A 22,496-nucleotide genomic window follows, 5' to 3' on the forward strand; every position below is an offset into this window, starting at 1 on the left:
CCCGCCATCCCTGTTCTCTGTCTTTTCTTGTCTCCTGTCTCTTATCACCCTCCGCCTTGTCCAGTGCAGCACTCAATTTTCACTCGCTTCTCGCACTGTCGTTTCCGTCCAGACAACAGGCTGCTTCCCAAGCTGTCAATAAACAACAAAAAAAGAAACCAACAAAAAAAACATTTGTCGCGTCGTATCCCATCCCATCCTGCATGCACTCAGCACCCCTGCATTAGCCACTCGGCGTGCTGGCATCTGTTTGACAGAAACACAAAGAACTAAAAAGAGACCAACACAAGACGCAAAATGTCAATGGGCGTGCTCTTGCTTGTTTCGTATCCTGACAAAAAGAGAGGCTGAAAGAATGCAATGGAATCCCTGCAACCCGGATCACGCCCTGACTGGTCACCTTCATGGGCCATCGACGATGCCATCCATCGTGTCGTATCAAAGTGGCCCCAATACCGAAAACCGCATACAATCCAACCAGCAGGATTCTCAGGATATCTTGTTGTATCGAGCCGCCGAACCGAACGTTTTCTCAGCCTGTGTTGCCCTGCATCCAACCGTTGACCAGGGGTTGGTTCGGCAAAGAGTTCGGTGTGTATACTCCTGCGTATCACAGCACAGACATTGCAAAGTTCAGAGTTCGGTCACAGAGTGAAGATGAACGTTGCACCCATAAAAGTGACGACGTAATTCAGCATCCATAAAAAGAAAATGGATTCGGACAATCAATATCAGGACGCAAGGGGGAAAACGACAATCTTCGCGAGAAAAGGTCCGATCATCATATTGAACACCGAAACGGGACTGTGCAATTGCCGAAGAACGGCCAGGGCTTGTGTTGTCGCCAGAAAGGAAAACAACCAAATACATGGCAATTTACGGCCCAAATGACCAACGATATCCAACAGACAACGGCCTATGATACCCAAACAACACAGTGAGCGACAACCTGTGTGTCCAGACTTTCAGAGCCGTGACACATTGAGAACCTTTGTCGATGGTCTGCCTTCTACAAATCATCCGAGTCAATATGCCCATATCCGCCTATCATCCTCCATTTATCACCAGTCAATGTGTACGGAAAATGCAACGTCTGCCCACCCTCTCCTTTACATCCTGATGGACTCTGAGCAGCCCATTGACGGGTCCTGTTGTTTTGGGCGGCTGGTCAAGTACTGCACCAACTAAAAGTGGCTCCTCCGCCTTCTAAACTACTCTTTACATTTTTGTCCTGCTTCACGAGTTTCTCTATATTGGGCCGTTTCTGCACTATGCAATACGGTTTCATCATTGTCCGCTTATTTGGACCCCAGAAACTCTGTAAAGAAACTCGTAAAGAGTCCGCAGGTGCAGAAAGAAAATAACCACCAAGAAAACAGGAGGTGATTCGTTTGTGGGTATCCCGCGTTCAAAACGCCCTGTTTCCCCCCGTTTGCCAAATCAGACGCTAGGAAATCCGGCAGCCTGCGAACAGAGTCTCTTTCTCCGTAAAGTGCTTTTTAAAGTGGTGCCTGGATTGGCGGTGTCGCTAACACGGAGAGTTGATGCAAATCACTGCGAATCGCGGAAAAGAGGGACGTCTTGACGCATCCCGACGGGTCTTGATGGGTCTCAAGGTGGCTTGAAGTGGCTTTTGGGGTTGCGGGCTGCAGTAGCGAGAACTGGTTTGGAGGGTGTTTGCGGCGCGTTTTGACGCTTTTGTGGAGAGCTGGGCCGGATGCTGCCTTTTGACAGGTCGGCAGCGTTCAGGTGCAGCATCACACCCCTGTCGGCCAGAATCTGCATCATGCAAGGCAAACGCATTTTTCGAGCACAATGTCCGCCTTTTCGGATTCGGCGAGAAACAGAGAGGGCGGCTCGATACTATCAACAATCAACAAGGGTGGGCGTTGTGGAGACGAGTGTCACTTTTGATTTCGTGATGTCGATGTTAATGCTCCTGACGGCATCCATTTCGAGACAAGAGCTGCCATTAACTCTTCGTTTCGACTGCTGGCGCTCTTTTCTCGTAAATTCTTAAAGAGGAACAATACAGAGTACAACAATGCCATAAATAAACAAGAACCTCGTATCTGCTTCCTCGTGCCCAATAAGATGCCCGAAACAACAGCCAGAGGCATAGATTCAAAACTACCCGGAACAAACACGAAGAAGCGGCAGGGAGAGTGCCCCCAAACTCCCGTATCCCTCCAGTTTCCAGGCGTCCCGTCTGTTTCAAGTCCCAACAACGCACGCCTTGCCGCATCCTGGGATGCATGGAGGGCGCAAGTGAGGGAGCAGTACGACGTACTACTTACGAGGTAGCATTTGCTTTTATTTTAGCCTTCTCTTTATTCTTGCCTCGGTCCACGACTTTCCGTTTGTTTCTATCTTTTACCTTACCAGGGCGACAATGTTGTTTGTTGACACCCACGAGGCACCCATCAATCATCAATCACAACCCAGTTTCTTATATTTTTTTTTATTTTTATTTTTTTTATTTTTATTTTTTTTGAGTTCCATCGTCTCCACCCATGCCGAAAAGATGCAAAAGAGCCTCATTCTCTCTGGGGCCCTGGTCCAAAGACCCCATCCTTCTTTTCGGACTCCACATGCGTGCGTCCGCCTTTTTGCAACGTGTATTTTGTATTACTCCTATCTTGGACCGCCCGCTCGTATCGTTCGTGTCACTGCCCTTTCGTGATGTTGACACATTTGCACCTTGGCTCGCCGAAACAGAGATGCCTGCCCGAAAACAAGTCTGTCGGAGCCTGCCAAAGGCTGCACAGTTTTCTTGTCCGCCCGTCCATCGGCTCTCTGCTTCCTCTTGTTAGCGCCTGCGGCCAGGAACAAGGCCAAAAAGACGACGTGTGCAAGTTGAACGAAAAATGTCAAAAAGCCAAAACTGTGGTGCCTACTGAACTTGTCTTGTCTTGGCATCGCTGGGGGTTTTGTGTAACGCCGGTTTCGAGAGAGGCATCGCGAGAGAAACAAAGAGTTCGTGGGCAGAGAGTTTGGTAGTGTGAACTTGGTAGATTGCTGCAGCCGTAGTTGGTACATCGAAGTATATCATAATATTGTACACAATGAGCCCACAATATCATCACAGTGGGGGGGCAACCGGTTATTTTATGATGACTGCTCCGCCTGTGCTTGCCCCTGTGCCAGCTGGTCCGCAATTGCTTCCGTCACCTGTACCACTCCCGCAGCTTGCATATCCACTGCTGCCTCCCTCCGTTCCAGCCGGTCCGTCATCCCGGCAGCTGCCCGGATGTCCCCGAACATCCGCGTCAAGGAGTGTGGCTTAGGCACCATGCCCGAGTTAAGCTGCTGAAGGTCGTAGCGGGCACGTGGTGGGCCGTAGACGTTGCCATTCTGGCGCGCCCAGCGCCAGCGGCTGCCGGAGCCCAAGGGCCGTGTGTGGGGGCGCACCATTCGGACACCGCCAGGTGGGTCGTCTGTGGTCGGGCCTGTAGCCGCTGCCACGGCCAGTGGCCGTGCTGGCGGCGGCTGTAAGACTGCGGGTCGCACCAGAGTGCAGGGTCCCAGGTCCGGCATGTGCAGATAGCCGAACTTGGGCCGTCCCGGCACATTGTAGTGCACGAGGGCGTAGCCGTCCATAATGTCGTCGAGCTTGAAGCGGCGTACGGGCGACGGACGAAGGTTGACCAATCGCGCATCCAGGCCCTTTATTGCTTGGGACTTGGCGGAGTCGCGCAGGTCAGGGTCAGTCAGGTAGCGCAGCACCGGCTCAAAAGAGCTTGGTATGAATTGCGGGTAGCACAAGGAGAGGTATTCAGGCCGCGCAGTGTCGATAAACTTTAAAAACTCTGCACCGTCGAGGCGGATGCCATGCAAGCTGAGTGCATGCAGCCGAGGCAATGGCCGTGTGTTCTTGCCGTCTGGGCCATCTCCGTCACCTGGCCCGTTTGGGCCGTCGGGAGCCGATGATGTGGATTTTTGCAGTGGTGGTGGTGATGACGAAGATGCCAGCTCTTTCTCTGTAGGTATGATCATGTTGCGTCCTATGTGGTACCAGTCCACGCTCACAGCTTCGAGTGCTGGCATGACGCGCGCCAGTTCGGAAGGCGCCGTGATGGTCTCAAGCACGCGGCGAGCAGCAGCCCATTCGGCGTGCAGCTGTGCACGGTGCGCCGCTTCAAATTGGGCCTGCAGTTGCGAGATAATGAGGTTCTCGTTGAACTCGTCAGTGGCGACCTCGCGCTCCTCTCGGGCAACTTCGGCGGCATTCACATTGCGCTCTTCGGCGGCGGAGCGGTGCCGCAGAGACAGGTGAACTTTGAGGCGTTTGAGAAATGAAAAGATAGGCATGGGGACGGCGGCTGGGTCGCGTGTGAGTGACAGAAACGCATCAAACGGTAGCGCAACACCGACAGTGCTGTGGAAGATATCAAGCTCGTCGGCCACGGGAAGTTGTGCCGTCGTCAGAGCATGCATGGCCACGCCGAACGTGCGCTCGGCGGCGTCCCAGACAGAACGCCATGACGGGCGGTACGGCAGCTCGTACGGAGCCACATAGTCGCCGTCGCCGTCGTTGTCTCCATCGCCATCACCGCCGGGGCCGCTGTCGCTGCCACGACCACCTCCACCTCCTATTCCGGCGTCGACTTCCTCTGGAAACGTTCCTGCTCCTCGCTTGTGCCGCGGCACAATATAAATGGCCCGCGGCTTCGTGCTGGGCCCGATTGTCAGCGTCAAAGAGGCCAGGCCACCAAGCCGTCCATATTTGCGGATGTTCGACAGGGCAGCCGTCAACAGTCGCTTGTGGTCGTCCGAGTCCTCTTCGGGCACATTTCGCAGCAGTGTGTCCTGGTCCTGCTCTGGGTCCTCATCCGGATGGCTCGGTGGCGGCAGGTCGCCGTATTTGCTCATGTACACGGCCGTCTTGTTGCGGGCGATGCCCTTGAGCGTCAGGTGCTGCAGTTGGTGGCCGACTGGACAATCTGGCTCCGTCGTGGCCACCAGTGTCTCGAGATCCCGCACCGTCAGCTCGACAGTCTTGCGGGCCACATATGGCCGCAGGCCCGGACTCTGAGCGACGCGGGCGGCCAGTGTGCGGCAGGTCAGGCGCAGGGCGCTGATGTCGGACACGAAGACGAGCTCGTCGACGACGAGGTCAAGGAGCTCCGGATGCAGCCGCTCGAGCGCTGAGGCGGCTGCGACAGCCATGTTTGATACGAGCGGCATACGCTCTTTGCTAGTGGTGGAGAAACTGGCAGAAGAAACAGTGCGAAATGTGCACAGGTCGTTCTTTGCCTTCCTCGCTCAAGGGGAACGTCGATGTTCGTCAGCATGCACCAATTGGTCACAATTGGCTAGGCGCAGTAGGTGCCCAGCTTGGGTGGTTCCTTCCCCTGTAAGTGAGATTAGTCATCGTAGTCAACTTCACTACAAACAATGGCTGAGGACGTACGACAATATTTCAGAAGCAAGCATTGAGTGCGTTTGTGCTTGTTGATTGGGCTGCGGCGGCTGAATTGGACTGAAGTGACTCTGTATCAATTACAATTTGATGACGAGTTTACAACGATTGGTTATTACTGCTAGACATGGTTGTTACAGCTGTTTTGGCTTTGATGGTTTTTTATTATCATTTTTTATGTAATTATTATTTTGCCAAAATCCGGCCAAGAAAGTACCGAAAATGGGAAAGAAAATGAGAAAAAAGACAAACGAGACGGGTATGCAAAAGGATGAGAACAACAAAAAGAAGATGGAATAAACGAGCGGCACAGGACATACCTGTGATGAGAACGTTGCGAGCACTAGAAAGAGGTCTTTTCAACATCACGTTAGCTGAGACTTAAAATAGGCCACCTTCGTTGTAATAGGCGCCCGTGGAGTTGCTGGTGTAGGAAGGCTGGTAGCAAGGACTCACAAAGTGGTTGGTGCGCGGACCATAGCCGCCGATGTCAAACGCAAACTGCGCCTCTGCAGCGCGCGCCGCAAAACTGCGCGACGATGACGATGCCGCCGTAGACGGGTTCCGCGAGGGACCCCGCGTGCTGACCTGTGGCACGTTCCGAGAGACGCCGAGAGATGCGGCCGACGAGAAGCCTCGATCCAGCACTCGCTGAACCTCCGGAGGGAACGCTGCGTCTAGAGGCGAAACTTCGTAGGCGTCGCGCTCGGGTTCGTACTGGGTTTCGCGCTTGGAGTGGTGCTTATGAGAAGGCCGGTGGGACGACGACGCCTGGGAACGGGACGAAGAGGTGTGGCTAGAAGGAGGATAAGACGTGTTAGAGGAAGAGTAGCAGCTAGAAGACGACGAGTGGTAACCGGAAGACGCGTATGAGGACGAGCCCGTGGATATCCGAGGACGGTGACCAGAGGAGCGCGACAAAGGTACTGGAGGGAGAGGACCATATACATACGCAGGAGTGGGTGCAGGAGCATGGTAATCAACATAAGTAGGAGTATGAACAGGGACATGGGAAACGGGGACGGTTCGGGTAGCCGCAATTGGAACACCGAAGCCGCCTGATACGCTGCTCAAGTCGACCGGATAAGCCTCATTGCCAGCCAAAAGCGGATCCGGCTGATGAGGACCCCGGGGCGAAACTCTGGGCCTGTGGGACGAGGAAGAGGGCATCGGAATATGAACAGGGGGAATACCACTGGCCATATCCGTGGGCTGCACTTGACGGTAACCAGTACCGGGGCGGACCCACGGAGTATTCTGAATGCGACCAGCGCAATGGCCAGACGACGAGTGGTCGGACTTAATCGCCCCCCTGCGGCCCAACTTGGACGACGCCGAGGTGTGAGGACGGCTGGCGGACGACGACGAGGGAACGCAATCGGTGGGCATGCGGGAGCTTGACGGACGCTTGGGGCCCTTGGACGAACGAAAGAGATCGCCGAAACCCATGGCGGCGGTGTTGGCAGGACCGTACCTGTTCCTGTTAGTATCTTGCGTGTTGGGTACGGGTTGGAGGAAGCTGATAAGGACGTTGCTGGGATTGCTGAAGAGGACGATCCTGGGACCGAGGTGGATAGCGAACTCGGGCGCGGGCGCGGGCGCGGGCTTGGGCCTTCTTTGCACGCGTGCAGTCTGGACAGGCGCTCCAGTATGTAGATGTCTTCTGACTGATTTTGCTCTTGCGGCAGCAGTACTGCGTGGCAATCTTGGGCGGGTCGACTGTGGTATAGACGAACTCTGTAGCGGGGCGGAGAAGTGGGCGCGGTATGGGATCGCTTTCTGCAGACGACGAGCAAAAGCAACTCCAGAAGCTGGGGTTGGCGGGCTTTTCAGAATAAGCTTGGGCAAGCTGCCGCTCCTGGCGGCGTCGATACTGGTTGTACTGCTGGAGGCGCTTTGTTTGCTTGGCGGGGCAGAGTGAAAGGATGCGGTTGTGGTGACTGCATTCTCGATATAGATTGCAAGTGATTTCGCACATCTTTATATATAGAAAGGACCGGATGGTTGAAAGGAGGTATTTGTGCTGGTGAATAGCTTATTGTGCTTGTTTCGGGTCAGATATGTGGTTCAGAAGAATTGGTGAATGACTTTTTATTTAGAAGGTGATGTTGTTCAAGAGATATTTTCATTTTACGGTGAACAGAGCGGCAGGAGGTTTAAATATATTGTATGTTGTCCTTGGGCGACGGCGAGAAACGGGAAACCATCAAAGGCAGAGATATGTCCATGAAAGAGAGCCAAATGTCAGGAACCGAATTTATATGCAGGATTTCAACAATGCGCTTGTTGAAAGGAGCATAAACTGAAAAAAATGGATAAAAGAAAACTTGCGGAAGATGAGCAAGAGAGTAGGACTGAGAATCCATCCAAAAGGTAAACAAAACAAAACAACCGCGTTAAGTTCTTTGTTCGCGATACTGGCGTCAGTTGGTCCACAGCCACAACTTTCAGAAACCATTGTTCACCACATTGTTCTTTCACGTTTCAACTGCTTTGTCCGTCCCGTGAAATGCACATGCATCCTGTTCACGACCCCATTTTTTATTGAAGCAAGAGATGCAGCAAACTAGCTTTGTTCGTCTGGACAATGAACAACACTAACAGGTCCTGAACAGCTCTGATCGGCTTTTTGGCGAAGACTACAACGGTATCGTCCGCCAATGTAAAACTGGCTTCTACATCATCGTTCTTCTCCTTCTTTTTATACCTCAACCATCTCGCTCTTTTTATTTTGTTTTGTTGGAACTACCAAGAGGCTCGCATTCGACAGAAAGTTCTGTCCATTCCACCAGTTCTGCCTGTTGATTGCCCTGCTCATCATCGCTTCTCCTTGACCCCTTTCTTTTGTTTCGTTTTGATTTCTGTTTTCTTTTCTCCTCTTTTCTTTTTCATTCGTTGTTGGTCGGTCTGTCTCCGTGTTTCCCTAGTCTTTGGGTGGTCTGATCCATTCTTGTCGTTACCGATATCTTTTTGCTTTCTCGCGTTTCTTATATTTGGCACGGCATTTCTATTGCAGCTGCTTTCTCTCGTTTCTCTTTCTTTCTTTCTTTTTATTTTATTCCGTGTCTCTTTTCTCTACCTGTTTCCCCCCACCCCCCACTTCAGATATCACCGCGCTGGCACGGTGATATCTGAGTGGTCCATCACTTCTTCCCAGATGTCAGTCTTTTCCTTCCTCCACCGTCTCGTGTGCAGAAAATGCAAAAACACGACCGGCTCTCATCGTGTTAAGCGGCGTCTAAAGCGACTACCGCGGCTAGAGCAGGAACAGGACGAGTGGAGGCCATCGTGGATGCATGAGACTTGCGACTTGGAGTTCTCCAACGAGAACGACGGAATTGATGACGGCTCCTTGGTTGTCGAGCTTGACGCCCGCCCTCCTTCGTCCTCCGGTTCCCTTTCTTCTATCTCGTCAGTCTCTTCCCTCTCCCCGTTCCCTCCTTCCTTCCCTGACTTCGCGGTCTCAGATCCTCCTACCCTGCCTGTCGTTCCTGCCTCTCCGCCAGTTCTTGGCATCGGTATACAGACACGAACGGCAGGCACGACCAACCGCTACTCATTGTCACGGTCGTCTTCGTCGCCGACCCTCACCGTCTCGTCGTCGCGATCCTCTCTTACGAGAATGCCAGCCGTCCATAACCTTCGCTTGCGCAGCAGCAGTTCCTCCGTCTCCGGTGCCGAGTCTTCCCCGCCGCAACTGAGGCTGTCTTGGGAACACGCGCCACCTTCGCCGTTGATCTCCGAGCCGAAGTACTGCCGCAGTCCGAAATTTGTACCTACGGTATTTGTTGACGTGAAGCCGCTTACGGTTCTCTCGAAGGAACGGCGTTACCCGCTTCTCACTCTTGACGCTGATTCCGACGAGACTGAGAGTAATGATGAATCCAGTGAGTTTCCGTCACGTCCCTCTCCATCTGCCTCATCCTCTCCCGCTTCTTCGTTTTCCCTACGCTCTCCAGTCTCTCCAACCTCTTCTGTCTGGTCGCCGGTCACCGAACGCCCTCTACCTCATCTCCTCGGCGACTTCCAACCGGTGAAGCCCACGCCGCGTGTTGGCGTCAACTTTACACGAAACAACAGGATCTCTCCGTTGGCTGCCCGGCGCGACTCTGGTGGTAACTTTGGTAACAGAAATTGTACCAACGCCGCTAACACCAACGTCTCTAGCGGTCCCCGATACATTCCCGCCTCGAAGACTGTGGTGACGCCCCGGCTTCGTCCTTCGGTTCAACGGTCACCGCTGCAACAGACTTTGCCGGTCCTCCGCGTCACCGCACCGTTTGACGAGAGCCTGGGCACGTCATATCGGCCTCCACAGAAGCTCATCCACCGCAAGTCCGTCCTTGCCTCCTCTTCAGTGAGCGAGACACCAACGGCACCGATCAAGGCGGAACTGTCCAACGGGACCATCCGTCCTTATGACCAGACGCACTCAAGACGTCATGCACAGCAGGTGATGTCACTGACACTTTTGTCATCGTCTTCGTCCCACCCCTTGTCGCCCGATAGCGTCGCTCCCCACATGCTTCGCTTGATCCCATACAACTCGCGGCAAGGCTACAGCATGCTACAGACGCTTCGTCGCCTGCTCGTTGTCCCTGTCGACTGGTCGGCAGCACAGACTCTTCTGTTTGTCCTGCAGCGCCCGGCTGTCCGCCGTTTGGCTCTGCCGTTCCACTTGTCGTCATCACCGTCGCCGACCGACTGGAAGCACTTCCAAGATCTGCTCGGCGTCGCCCGCTGCAACTCGCTTGGCTGGTACGGCATCATGCAAACCATAGAAGGACCCATGCGGTACCATACGGCCCGCGAGCACAGCCACCAGAGCTTGCGCACGAACTTTCACGACGTCCCCTCCGCTCTCGCCCCCTGCTCCAACCCGCGTGCGCTCTCCGGCAACACCCGTTTCTCCGTCGCCGAGTGTGACCTCGTCGCCCGCTGGCTGGCCAGTGGCGAGCCGTTGTTTACACGTCAGACGACGCTGCCGATGGTGCTAATGCGCAAGAGCAGGCAGCCGCTGCTGCGGAGCTCTCCGAGCCGGATGCGTCTTCAGCGTCTCCAGCAGCAGGCACGCGGTCGCACGCCGCTGTCACCGCTTACGTCGTCCTCTGTCCACACCAGGGACCTCAAGGAACACAACGACCCGGCCATCCGCTACGACATTGCTCGTAATCCGCGCTGCCGGCATCATCAACTGTGGACGGGTGCAGGTAAGAGTCGACTGTCCGTCGCATGCTTGGCCGAGTATTAATTTGAGACAACCAACAGGTGAGAGATGCTGGAAAGAGAGGAAGTTGCGGGTGACAACCTACTTACACTTTTATGCGGCACGTTGAGTGGCACAAGATTGAAACTGAAGCAAAAAAGCAGTGTCTTCTCGAAGAATGTATGCCGTGCCTCCTTTCTGGTAAAGGATGACGTCAAAACGGCAAAGAGAACACCGTCACCTTACTTGGATTGTTTTGAATCATTAAACTTATTTTTTCTACTTTCCGACGTCTAAAATATATTGCCAAAAAATAACGAGAACAAAAGAAACAAAAGGCTGTGCGTGATTGTGCAGTGAGGTGAGAAATCCTGGCTCCAGCCAAAGCATCCCGACAAGGCTGAAATACAGGTGTGTCTGGGTGTCAGGGAAGCGAATCCAAGATATATAACACTGCTGTGCTTTTTGAGTTCTTCTCCGGTATAATCCAAACAAAAAGGAATACGGACCGAACCGACATGTACACACAAACCATAAATAAGTATACAGTATTTTCCCTACTCCTTTTCCTTTTCCTTTTCGTAAAATTGCTCCGTCGAGATCAAAAACACATTTCGACCACATTTTTTTGTTGTGATAAAGGTAATGTTAAAAGCGCATCACAGCCCGCTTTCCAATACGCGCAAAGCGTTAACAAACTGGACGGGAGGGACGGGAGATGGGGGTTGCTGGAAGCCTTGGAATATGTGGCCCTATGTGTCACTGGGGCAGACAGTGGCCGATTGTCAGCGATGTGCTTATTTGGCAAAGTGAAGATCGTAGCCGAGCCACTTGCGCTTCAGCACCTGGTCGACCGTCAGGCCGGGGTAGCCGTAGGTCAGCGGCAGGAAGAAGTACCAGCTCGCGGCCACAACAGCCAGGATGACAAAGCAGGCAATCCACGCGCCGATCAGGCTCTGGCCGCGGAACCGCTCCCCAGCCAGAACATGGCGCTTGGGGCTCGGCGCGGCCTTCTTGCCCGACTTGACCTGCTGGTATGTCGGCTGCTCCGGTTCGCCGGCATCCGACGTGAAGATGAATTCGATCAAGGCACCGGCTACGAGAGTCGACGCCAAGTGGGCAGGCAGATAGTGGTGCAGGAACAGCTGACGACCCATGACGTAGAATGGGAAGTAGTGCGTGGCCCAGACGAGGAAGAAGAAGCCGGTCGAGTTGTACAGGCGCGAGCGGGTGCGGTGGTCGAGCGCGTCCATGCCGCGGCGCAGCGAGAACTGGTCGGCAGCGAGGATGCCAGCAAAGACGGCAAGCAAGCTGCTGGCGATCCACCAGCCGATGGGGTTGCCGAGGAAATAGATCTGCTGGCGCGTGTCGTTCTGGGTCCAGAAGCTGACACCGCGGAGCAAGAACGGCCACTGGTAAGGCAGCGACGCGTACGGATGGCTGCTCGTGAGCTGGTTGTTGTGCCAGAACATGGACCGCTGCAGCTCAAACCACTTCTGCAGGAACGGCAGTGTCTTGATGCTACGCTCCACTTTGGCGCGGCGTACGTCATCGGCCGGCAGCGAGGGGATGTCCTCGACAAGCCATATGTTGGAGCTGGGGGTGATCTGCTTGTTGCCGTTGATTTCCTGCTGCTTGTGACCCCAGTCGGGCAGCGGCGTGGTGTGGGTCCACATCGCCACTTTGCTGGGGTTGTGGATGAACTTGAAGTGGCTTGACACGCTCTTGAACTCCTGGCCGGGCTTGCCGTTCTCAATACGGACCTCGAAGAGCGTGTCGGCGGCTCTGTCACCGTACGCGTCCTCAAGCGAGGCGGTGGTGAACTCCTGGTTGGTCGGGTAGTAGGGCGAGGCGACGTCGTGAGACAGAAGGATGGTGTCGGTGACGAGGTGGCGGAGGCGGACGAGGTCGTGGTTCTGGACAGCGCGGCGGGTGTTCTCGTCGCCGTCGGCAGGAAGGATCTGCCAGTGGTTGTTGGTGTCATTGTACGGGTAGCCGGTGACCTGCTGGCCCTGGCTGGAAACACGACCGTCATCGTAGCGCAAGGGGTACTTGTCGGGGTGGCTGTGCAGGTAGGCCTTGGTCTCTTTGTGCATGATACTCAGGGTATCGTAGTAGTTGATTGTGATGGCGTTTGCCAGCATGACGTTGTCGCTCAGCGTCTCCTGGAACTCGGGAGACATGAAGTCGTCGCCGGGGCCGGAGCGGTTAAGGACAGCAAAGTGGACTTGGAACCAGAAGAGGTAGAAGAGGAAGGGCATGAGGATAAGGCCAAAGGCGCGGGCGGCAAAGTGACGCGCAAAGTCGGGCAGGGACAGAGCACCGCCGGGTCTCTTGATGTCGAGCAGGTCCCAGAGGTCGATGCAAACGGCGGAGCCGATGGACACAAAGGCGAATAGACCAATGTACTTGGTCGACATGTCGCAGGAGAGGGCGAACCCGGTGAAGATGAGCCACTTCCACCACTTGCGCGAGAAGGGCTCGTGGCGCAACTTGTAGAAACGGATGTAGCAGAGAATGCTGCAGGCCATGGCAAAGACGAGCGTGGCGTCGAGCAGGATCAGGCGGGTCTGGCCAATGTGGGCGTTGTCAAGCAGAACGAGACCGGCCGCGAGGATACAGGCAGGCAGGCTGTAGCCAGACTCCCACATGATCAGGTAGGTGACGGTGACGGTCAGCGAGCCCAGGAGGGCAGGCAGCGCGCGGAAGGCCAAGTAGGGGACCTTGTTGTTAATGTAGGAGTCACCGATGTTGTCAAAGTGGAAGTGGCCATCGTAGCCGACGAGCCAACCGACGAAAGCGAAGAGGAGCTTGCCAAAGGGAGGGTGGACATCGAAGAAATACGTGCGTTGGATGTAGTACGACGCGAACTATTGGAGATTCGAATGTTAGCTGAGCAGCGTATGAGGTAGGACGAGAGAAGCTCAGAAGCTCAGAAGCTCAGAAGCTCAGAAGCTCAGAAGCTCAGAAGCTCACCTTGCCGAAATGGACCTCATCAAAGACGACTTCGTCCGGGTGGCTGATGCCCCAGAAACGTGTCAAGAAAGCCAGTGCGGTGATGAGGAAACCGGCGACCTGATACTCGCGCTGGGCATCCTGCTTGACCGATCCAGTCTTCTCCTTGATGATGGTGTCGAGATCCGAGTCGGAGGACGCGGCATCCTTCTTCTTGCCGCTGCCGGCGACATTGCGCTGGCGCAGGGTACCCTGTGGCGTGGACGAGGTGGCCATGCTGGGCAACGGAGGCTTGCCAGCAATCGGCTGATGGACTTCCTGGACAAGGGGGTGATGGTTCGATGAAAAAGGAGGGAAAAAACGAAAGGACAAAAAGGTAATGGTCGTAAAGGAGAGACGAAGAAGGCGAAAAATAATAGATAGAAAAAACACGAGAAGAAAAGAAAGGGAGAGCAGCCGCGGAAACAAGCAAAGCGGCAAAGACGGTGATGAGGAAAATAGAAGCGGAAGTTCGAAGCCGATGCGAGCAGGACACCTAGCTCGTGATAAAACAGAGGCCAAGACAAGAAAACCAAGGAGTGTGGAGCAGTCAATGGAGCATCGTCACGCCTGAAAAAGGATGGAGCGGGTGACAAAAGGGGGACGCGGCACGGAACTGCGCAGAGGACAGCTTGTGGGCGCGTTCCCATCGGCCAGTTTAGGGGGCTCCTTCCGCTGATATTATTGGTTGTCCTCGGACAGAGAGGCTTAGTAGGGCGCAATATGGGCTTGTGGCTAACACGAATGTGGCCGCACAGCGAGTCGATTGGGTGTTGTGGCGCGATGGGCCATGGGAACAGGGGATGAAGAAGCTACGTGTACGGAGTAATCCACTGTAATTACGTTGAAGCTACGGGGGCAATCAGGGGTAACCCTTGGGAGCAAGGGAGAAGACGCGAATGGCTGGCACAAGAGGCAGGAACGAGGAACAGCCAATTTTGCGGAGGTAATCGGCCTTTTGATTCTAGTGCGGCTTTACAACGTAACTTAAAAGACGACCCAGACAGCTACTGTAGATGCGAAGCAATGTGCTGTATTCGTCACTGGTTCATGGGTTGGGGATTGAGGTTGGACAGGATGGCGTGCGTAGAGCTGCATCAATAATTGCCGTTCGTTCCATGTCTGTGCCTTGGAACCACGAAAACCGGGTGAGGTAGTTGCCAAGACAGCAAGAGTGGTGGTGTACAATGCGGATACCGCGTTTCTGTCGCCCGTTGTCTTATTGCTGAGAAGGACACTTGGCTTTCCGACAGTCAGAACACAAAGAGTTTGGTACAAGCTCCTGGCGATAACGATAAGAAAGGTACAAAGGTACAAGACAGAAGAGGGACCTGAGGGGCAAACCGCACATTGCCATATTCGGAGATATCGACCAAGCCATGGAAGGTGTAACCGGCAAGCTCTTAAGTAGGTTGAACAGCCATTGATGCCAATGCTCATAAGATAAATTGGCAAGTCCGTTTGCTACGGTCGAAATAGAGTTGAGGGCGTGAAGAAATACACACTCCGCAGTCCAGGATATCTCACGTCTCAGTGGTTGTGCGGTGTACTGGAGCAGCCGCAAAAGCAGGCGCGGAGCGTCTCGATGACTAAACTTTCTCAATTCTACACATCCTTCGCGATTTCACTTTCTACAGCGGGTTAGTGTTGAATCAAACGAGCAGTTTCGTCTCACAACCGGCCGGGGCAGGCGCAGGCGTGATCCACGGCCGAAGGAATCCGATGTGCGGAGGGCGTGCTTGTGCATGCTTGGAGGCAGACTGGGGCCCCGCCAACGAGAAAGCGCCAAAACGGGCAAGAGAGCTCAAAGAGGAAAAAAAGAAAAAAGAGGGTAGGCGCGGCACAACACCCCATTCGAACTAAATACAAGAGCACCACTGCCCACTCGATCTTACCACATCTATTTTCTCCTCTCCTTTTGCTTTTCTTCTTTGAACTACTCTTTAACCAATGTTCAAGCAGGCCACCACACGTCTCGTTCCAGCTCTTTCTCGACCCCTCTCGTACTCACCCACGTTCTTCGTTCGCCGGCCGATCCCGCACCCGTCTTACCGACCATTTTCCTGTTCATCGACCAAAATGTCTCAGCAGGTTGTCTTCACCGAGGACGCCGCTTTTCGTGAGTGGCCCTGTCCTTGATTACGAGCATGATTCTGTGCACACCTCATTTCTCACCTGCTAACGTCTCCAGCTGCCGGCCCCTACGTAGGTTCTTTCGACAGCCGCTCCGGTGAACTGACCAGAGCATGACCCCAAGACACTGACACCATTCTCCGCCCCCACAGTCCCAGGCCATTAAGACGCCCTTTGCCATCTTCTGCTCGGGCCAGATCCCCGCGGACAAGACTGGCGCGCTCATTGAGGGCACAATCCAGGACAAGACGGCGCAGTGCATCAAGAACCTCGAGGCGGTGCTGAAGTCGGCCGACTCATCGCTGGCCAAAGTCGTCAAAGTCAACATTTTCCTGTCCGACATGAGCTTCTTTGCGGTAAGAATAACATGCCGCTGCGTCTTTGTGCATACCGTATACGTTCCTAACGACTGCTAACACTCACGGCAGGACATGAACGGCGAGTACGCCAAGTGGTTCACGCACAAGCCGGCGCGCAGCTGCGTTGCTGTCAAGACGCTGCCCAAGAACGTTGACGTTGAGATTGAGTGCGTTGCGCTGCCGTAGAGGGGTCTTTGCAAGCAATTGGCTGAAAAGAGTTTTACAAATATTTCCTAACGGAAAGTAGAAGGCAGAAAACCAAAAAAACTCATACAATAGAAAACAACTAAAAACACGAAAAGGTTCCCGTGACAGACAATATGGCTTCACTTTTGGTGTGCGCTGTGGGGTGACCAAACCCCGCGGTGACATCACTGAAGAGACCGCCTAAGCCCGCTAAATTATTTACGCACCCAGCACAGTGGTAGCGTCAGTGATCATCGCGAATGGAAGCACACCCCGGTAACTTGGGGCTGTGCTGCGACTTGGAAATACGGCGTATTCCCAGAATAGCGCTCGCTTTCGCTTACTTTGTCCGACTGAGACGCGGCGGCGCGCGTCCGGAAACCTGCAGCCTTCTGCAATCCTTGCTTATATGTCCCTTTGTTCGACCATTTTCCTTTTTTTTTTTCCTTTTTTTTCTCCCTTCAATCGTTCTTATTGCGTCTTCTGCATTATACATTATCTCGTAATTTGGACTCTCTTCACATCCATTCCCACCGCAATCGTTGCATATCGTCAACCATGTCGTCTCGTCAGCCGGCCTCTGTGCCAAAACAGTCGGGCCTTTATCATGTCAGTCAGCAGACAGCATCGCGGGGGGAAGGGGTAGGCAATTGGAACTCGCAATGCGTGACAGCTGCTAACCAGGCGCATTGCAGGCCGTCATGACACCCATCGTTTTTGTCTCCTTTATCGTCTCCCTCGCCTGGGTCGAATTTCGCTACTCAATGCTGCGCAGCCACGAACACGACGGCCCAGCTTCGAATCCGAACATGAGTAGCAACAAAAACAGTAACACCGCGGTCCGCAATGGGGACGCCTGCAATCAGAACAACGTATTTATGCCTGGATGGCTGCACTCGCTCGTCTACTGCCGCCAGCCCTACCACTATGTCCTCGTCAAGGGCGACGGGGACGGCCAACCCGCTGTCAACCGACCTTACACGATGGCCAAGACCACCCGAGCTGCGCAGTCGGCCAGCAACGACGGCTCCTACTACCACAGTATGCAGCGCAAGCTCCTTAAGATGGAGTCGGCCGAGGCCTTCCGCATCCGCACAACGGTGCTGTGGGTAATGGGGCTGGCAGTAGCTGGCATTGCGTACTTGGCCATGACAGGCCTGCGATGGCTCGTTGGATTTGTGTGGAGGTGAGGAAGGGACGACGAAGATAGAACCCAGACAGGCAAGCTTGTTATATGGTACCTTTGATCTTTTTGCAATAATTCTTGATGTCCAACCCAAGCTAACGAACAATTTATTGGAGGAAGCTTGTGAAGGTCCCAGCCCAGTCGGACGTGATGGCATGTGTTGATTGGCACTTCTGGGACGTGGTGAAAACTAGGTGTTGTTATGGCCGGAATGTTGTCGTATTTCATTGCTGCCTGTCGTCGAGAAGGCTGAAGCTCGATATGCACTTATTATGACAGTCCTGGAAAGCGAAGAGCTGCGTCTACCTGTACGCGGCTATATAGTGGGTCTGCAAAGACCTTCGCTGTGCCTTCTCTGTGCCATCTCAGGTGTATTTTTTCGGTGGTGAAAGGCCATGCCTGCCCACAAGCAAACGTCACTAGTGAAAAGGCAGCCAATACTTCTCAGGGCATTTTCTCCGTCTACGATTGTTGGGCCTCTCACTGTACATGCAGATATGTAACTACGGTGCAATATGAACTTATTGAGTAATTATCTTACGGCGTAGACTCGGAGACATTCCGTTGACGTCGACCTCCACATTGTTAGCTGACGCTGATGGCAAGTTAAAGTCCTTTGCCATGTGCGATGCTCGGTAGAACGAGGACATCCCTGCCGACGACCGTTGGGACCACAGATCGACGGTATAAAATCAAGTTGGCCGTTCAGTGCCAACTCAGCGCTACTGAGGATGTTGGTCTGCCGCTTCACGACAGGTCATTTTTGCTTTCAGTCGTTGTGCCAGTGCGGGAGCATCGGTTAGAGTGGCTCGTAGGTGATGGCGTAGCAACCGACCCGTTACGGAGTGCGACGTATGTCGTAATTGCCTGTGATTCCATCATTCAACGTCGGCCTTCGGTGCGGGTTTTGTGAGGCGACCTGAACTCCGACTACCCAGCTGGACGGGCGTTGAGCCCATCCGCTGCTTTGAATCTCGAATTTTCTTTCACACGATTTCCTGTATAAATACACTTCTTTTGGGTTGCCTCGATAAAGTTTGTTCATGTGTCGTGCGCGACTGTTGTCTGACTGGACGTGTCGCTATCTAGCCGCGCTCCAGCTTCTGCCTGGTCGGGCAGTTGGGACTCTCCGCCCCGGTTGCAGCGCTGCTCCAAAAGCTGTTCCAAACGGCTGCGTTCCGTGTTGTGGCCCTGAGTTCAGCCGTCTCCTCCGCTCCTGCCCCGTTTCGGCGACTATTTTCAGCACGTAGCTCTTGCTCTATACAAAAAGGTGCTCTTTCCCTTTTCTTTTATTTCCTCGACCGTCGCTTCCCCGGATTCTGCACGCTCTGTGCATACGACCGGCACATCTACCGATCGAAGATAGATTGTCATCTTGTGACTCTTTTCGCAACCATGTCGCTCCCGAACCGTCCTGTCATTTTGATCTCACTCGCCACCGCCTATGGCGCCACAGCCTGGTCTCGGCGCGCCGGAGCCTCGACTCTGAACGCTGGCGACGCCCCCGGCCCGTCTGCTCTGACTTCCGCGTGCTTTTTTGCCGGGACCTTCGTCTGCGCCTATTTGTTTCAAGCGATCGCCTTTGGCATCTGGTCCATCTTCCTTTACCCCTTTTATTTCTCGCCGTTGCGGCACTTGCCACAGCCAAAGTCCGGCAACATCTTTCTCCTTGGCCAGTTCCCGCGTATCCAACGGGAGGCCACGGGCAAGCCAGCGCTTGACTGGTGCGTGTTTTCTCCCTCTCGCTCTCATCTATCGTTTGCTTCTTTTGTTTCTTCTCATCCTCCTGTCCCTTGCTGACTCTCCCCAGGATCAACTCCATTCCCAACGATGGTCTTATCCGCTACCTCGGCCTCTTTAACCAGGAACGCTTGATCATCACCAAACCCAAGGCACTTGCTGAGGTTCTCGTGTCCAAAAACTACGACTTTATCAAGCCTACTGTTGTGCGCCATGCTCTGTCACGCATCCTGGGCGTCGGCGTCTTGCTGGCCGAGGGCGACGAACACCGCTTCCAGCGCAAGCTGCTCGCTCCAGCCTTTGCCTTCCGCCACGTCAAGGACCTATATCCCATTTTTTGGAGCAAGGGCCGCGAGAGCGTTGTTGCTATGCGCCGCCACATTAACGCCCAGCGCAATGCCGCGCCCGCGAATGCGCCCGTTGAAGACAGCACTCGCCTCGAAATCAACAGCTGGGCTTCACGTGTCACCCTCGACATTATCGGCACTGCCGGCCTGGGCCGCGACTTTCGCGCCCTCGATGACCCCAACAACAAGCTGACCTCCACGTACCGCTCCATGCTCAATCCCACTGGCGCCGCGCGCTACTTGGCCATCCTGGGCCTCATTTTCCCGCGCTGGCTCGTCACGGCCCTGCCCTTCCGCCGCAACACTGACATTGTCGACGCCAGCCGCTTTCTGCGCCAGACCTGCGCCGATTTGGTTCAGGAGAAAAAGGCCAAGATGCAGGCCAGCAAGGGCGCCGAGGCCGACTCCAATGCTCCGCGTGCCACCGATGTCGACATTCTGTCGGTAGCTCTCGAGTCCGGCGGCTTTTCCGACGAAAAGCTGGCCGACCAGCTCATGACGTTTTTGGCCGCTGGCCATGAAACCACATCGTCCGCCATGACCTGGGCCGTTTATCTGCTGTGCGCCTACCCGGAAGTGCAGGACCGTCTTCGCGCCGAGATTCGCTCCAGCCTGCCCGGCCTCGGCGACGACCTCGAACTGGATCCCAGCCTGAACGATGTAGCAAGTACCACTCCCCGCCGCGACATTGCCTCTACGGACTTGGACCACTTGCCCTACCTCAATGCCGTCTGCAGCGAGGTCCTCCGCTACTTTGCGCCCGTGCCGGCCACCATTCGCGAAACTGCCGTCGACACGTCCATCCAGGGTCAGTTTGTGCCAAAAGGCACCCGCGTCATGCTCGTCCCCTGGGCTGTCAATAGGAGCGAGGAACTCTGGGGCCCCAATGCGCTCAAGTTCGACCCGGAGCGCTGGCTGCGGACCGATGCGGGCGGGCCGGGCTCCGGCGCGGCGAACGGCGGCGCTTCCAACTATGCCTTTTTGACCTTTTTGCATGGCCCGCGCAGCTGCATCGGCATGCAGTTTGCGCGTGCCGAGTTTGCCTGCCTGCTGGCGACGTGGATCGGCCGCTTCCAGTTCCGCCTCCAAGACCTGGCGGATCTGGACGAGAACAGCCTCGAGATCCAGGGCAATGTGTCGGCAAGGCCCAAGAAAGGTATGCACGTGTTTGCGACGCCGCTGGACGGGTGGTAGAGCAAAGCAGATAAACCAAAAAAAATTGATGACGAGACGATGATTTCAAATAGTTTGCCATACAACATAATGCAATATTTGGTATTTTCCATGTCAAAGTACTTTGTTCGGTGCGGATTACTTCGTAACCTTCTCAGCTCGTACCGAGAATCTAACGTAAGTACGAGATCGACGGTCTTCCTCGTCTACCTACTACCATGCTCATGGACACCTTGGGAGGAGCCAAGTCTCCGATGCTCGTCACACGTAATCTTCGAATGCCGCGTCAACCTTCGAGTTGACCAAATCAAAAGGTAGTCATTACGACATACGACGCACGGCATATATTGCGACGGAATTAATTTGATTCTTCTTCATGCGTGTTTGTTCACACTACAAAACGGTTTGCCAATCAAATTGCAAAGATCCTATGGCGAACGGCAAGCGGGAAGCGGGAGGACGCGAGCAAACACAAAGCGCACAGATATCCGGGTAGCCTATGCTTGTTTGAAACAAATAAGACGAGGGTCGTTTTCATTAAGACAAAGGCGGTGCACAAGCCCTCCAGTTTCCGGGGGGAGAGTGCGACCTCAACATCTAAAATCATGAAACAGAGATTACCCCAAAACAGGACAAGATGAGGGACGTTCAGACCTACTATATCCCCGTACAGGAGCACTGACCTTTGTTACATCATAGCAGAGGGAGGCCCGGGCGAGGCTACAGACGGGCCACTTGTTTCTTATCCCGGGAGAGGCTCTTTGACCTCCCCTTGTCCGCCACATATATTACCCCTGCCAATAACTGGAGGCAACTATAGCCTGAGCTTCAATTCGACGACAACGAGAACGCAATAATATCAGGAGGTAAGGCATCAGTACAGCTCTGCCTCCGTCTTTCTCAAACCTTACTTTGCAACTATCGACGGGATGCCGGCCGGAGAAAGTATGAGATAGAGAAGGCTGTGCGCCTGCAGGAATAAGTGCTTGCAGTGCTTCAACTCATAGGACAAGAAAACACACCAAAAGAGACGGGCTTTGCGTTGCTCTTGATCTGAGAATGGACTAACATAGATAAATTCTAAAAAAGTTGCGAATTTTATTTCAATTACTTTTTCTGAGACGCTCTTGAACAGACATCAGCGTTTGGATTTTGATCATGTGGTCAATTTACGACGAAGGCACAGCAAAACACGTCGTATGCAGACACAGAGAGGAAGGGACACGAGCATAAACGGCGTACAATAAAATTATGTTTGAGATGAAGGATGGTCAGAAGGTGTGTGCATGACAGTGCAAATATCGGTAGTTCATAGAGTTTTACATGAAAAAGAGAGACAGGCCTCCAACCTGATATAAGGGATAAGCTCCTCACTTCCCCCCCATTCTGCTCCTGAATTCAGAAGCAAGTGTCAGGCACGACGACGATGCACGCAGCACAGAGATGGTGGAGAAGGCACCGAGAAAGACTTAAAAGGCAGAAAAGACGCGACCAGGCCTCCTCAGTTCCTGCAAGGGATGGTGATAGTTATAGCCCCGTTGCGTAGAAAGGAAGGGGGGAGAGGGGGGTGGGCACAGCAGCATGAGATAAATAGTGTGTTGCTCCGTACAGATCTAAGACTCGACTTACAGGGCGTATGTATGCAAGTTGGCACTCTTCTTTCCTTCACTTTAGCAAATGTCTTGCCCAGTTTCCTTGTCCATCTGTTCTTCCCTGTCGCGATCTTGAGGAATGCGGAGTGTAAGTGCGC

At 54.1% G+C, this 22,496-nt stretch overlaps 7 protein-coding genes across 7 annotated transcripts; 4 read left to right on the plus strand and 3 right to left on the minus strand.

The window, feature by feature from the left end:
• Positions 1-3,108: 3,108 nt before the first annotated feature.
• SPBR_08253 (uncharacterized protein) lies at positions 3,109-5,169 on the minus strand (the record flags this gene model as incomplete). Its single annotated transcript, XM_040766491.1, has 1 exon — positions 3,109-5,169. The coding sequence occupies one exon, from the start codon at positions 5,167-5,169 to the stop codon at positions 3,109-3,111; it is 2,061 nt and encodes a 686-aa protein (XP_040614988.1).
• A 634-nt stretch (positions 5,170-5,803) lies between these two features.
• On the minus strand, positions 5,804-6,871 carry SPBR_08562 (uncharacterized protein; the record flags this gene model as incomplete). The annotated part of the gene is made up of 3 exons (XM_040766800.1): positions 5,804-6,193; positions 6,431-6,563; positions 6,672-6,871. 3 exons carry the CDS (start codon positions 6,869-6,871, stop codon positions 5,804-5,806), a joined length of 723 nt encoding a protein of 240 aa, XP_040614989.1.
• Positions 6,872-8,579: 1,708 nt separating this feature from the next.
• On the plus strand, positions 8,580-10,673 carry SPBR_08247 (uncharacterized protein; the record flags this gene model as incomplete). The annotated part of the gene is made up of 3 exons (XM_040766485.1): positions 8,580-8,814; positions 8,890-9,309; positions 9,382-10,673. 3 exons carry the CDS (start codon positions 8,580-8,582, stop codon positions 10,671-10,673), a joined length of 1,947 nt encoding a protein of 648 aa, XP_040614990.1.
• A 752-nt stretch (positions 10,674-11,425) lies between these two features.
• Positions 11,426-13,859, minus strand: SPBR_08186 (dolichyl-phosphate-mannose-protein mannosyltransferase; the record flags this gene model as incomplete). Its single annotated transcript, XM_040766424.1, has 2 exons — positions 11,426-13,498; positions 13,605-13,859. The coding sequence occupies 2 exons, from the start codon at positions 13,857-13,859 to the stop codon at positions 11,426-11,428; spliced, it is 2,328 nt and encodes a 775-aa protein (XP_040614991.1).
• Positions 13,860-15,701: 1,842 nt separating this feature from the next.
• Positions 15,702-16,300, plus strand: SPBR_08710 (protein HMF1; the record flags this gene model as incomplete). The annotated part of the gene is made up of 4 exons (XM_040766948.1): positions 15,702-15,741; positions 15,814-15,827; positions 15,908-16,111; positions 16,184-16,300. The coding sequence occupies 4 exons, from the start codon at positions 15,702-15,704 to the stop codon at positions 16,298-16,300; spliced, it is 375 nt and encodes a 124-aa protein (XP_040614992.1).
• Positions 16,301-16,858: 558 nt separating this feature from the next.
• Positions 16,859-17,490, plus strand: SPBR_08699 (uncharacterized protein; the record flags this gene model as incomplete). Its single annotated transcript, XM_040766937.1, has 2 exons — positions 16,859-16,909; positions 16,996-17,490. 2 exons carry the CDS (start codon positions 16,859-16,861, stop codon positions 17,488-17,490), a joined length of 546 nt encoding a protein of 181 aa, XP_040614993.1.
• Positions 17,491-18,881: 1,391 nt separating this feature from the next.
• Positions 18,882-20,767, plus strand: SPBR_08294 (cytochrome P450 monooxygenase; the record flags this gene model as incomplete). Its single annotated transcript, XM_040766532.1, has 2 exons — positions 18,882-19,210; positions 19,297-20,767. The coding sequence occupies 2 exons, from the start codon at positions 18,882-18,884 to the stop codon at positions 20,765-20,767; spliced, it is 1,800 nt and encodes a 599-aa protein (XP_040614994.1).
• Between the last annotated feature and the right edge of the window lie 1,729 nt (positions 20,768-22,496).

Source organism: Sporothrix brasiliensis (genome assembly GCF_000820605.1).
Source record: "Sporothrix brasiliensis 5110 chromosome Unknown Cont22, whole genome shotgun sequence".
Classification (NCBI taxonomy): Eukaryota; Fungi; Ascomycota; class Sordariomycetes; order Ophiostomatales; family Ophiostomataceae; genus Sporothrix; species Sporothrix brasiliensis.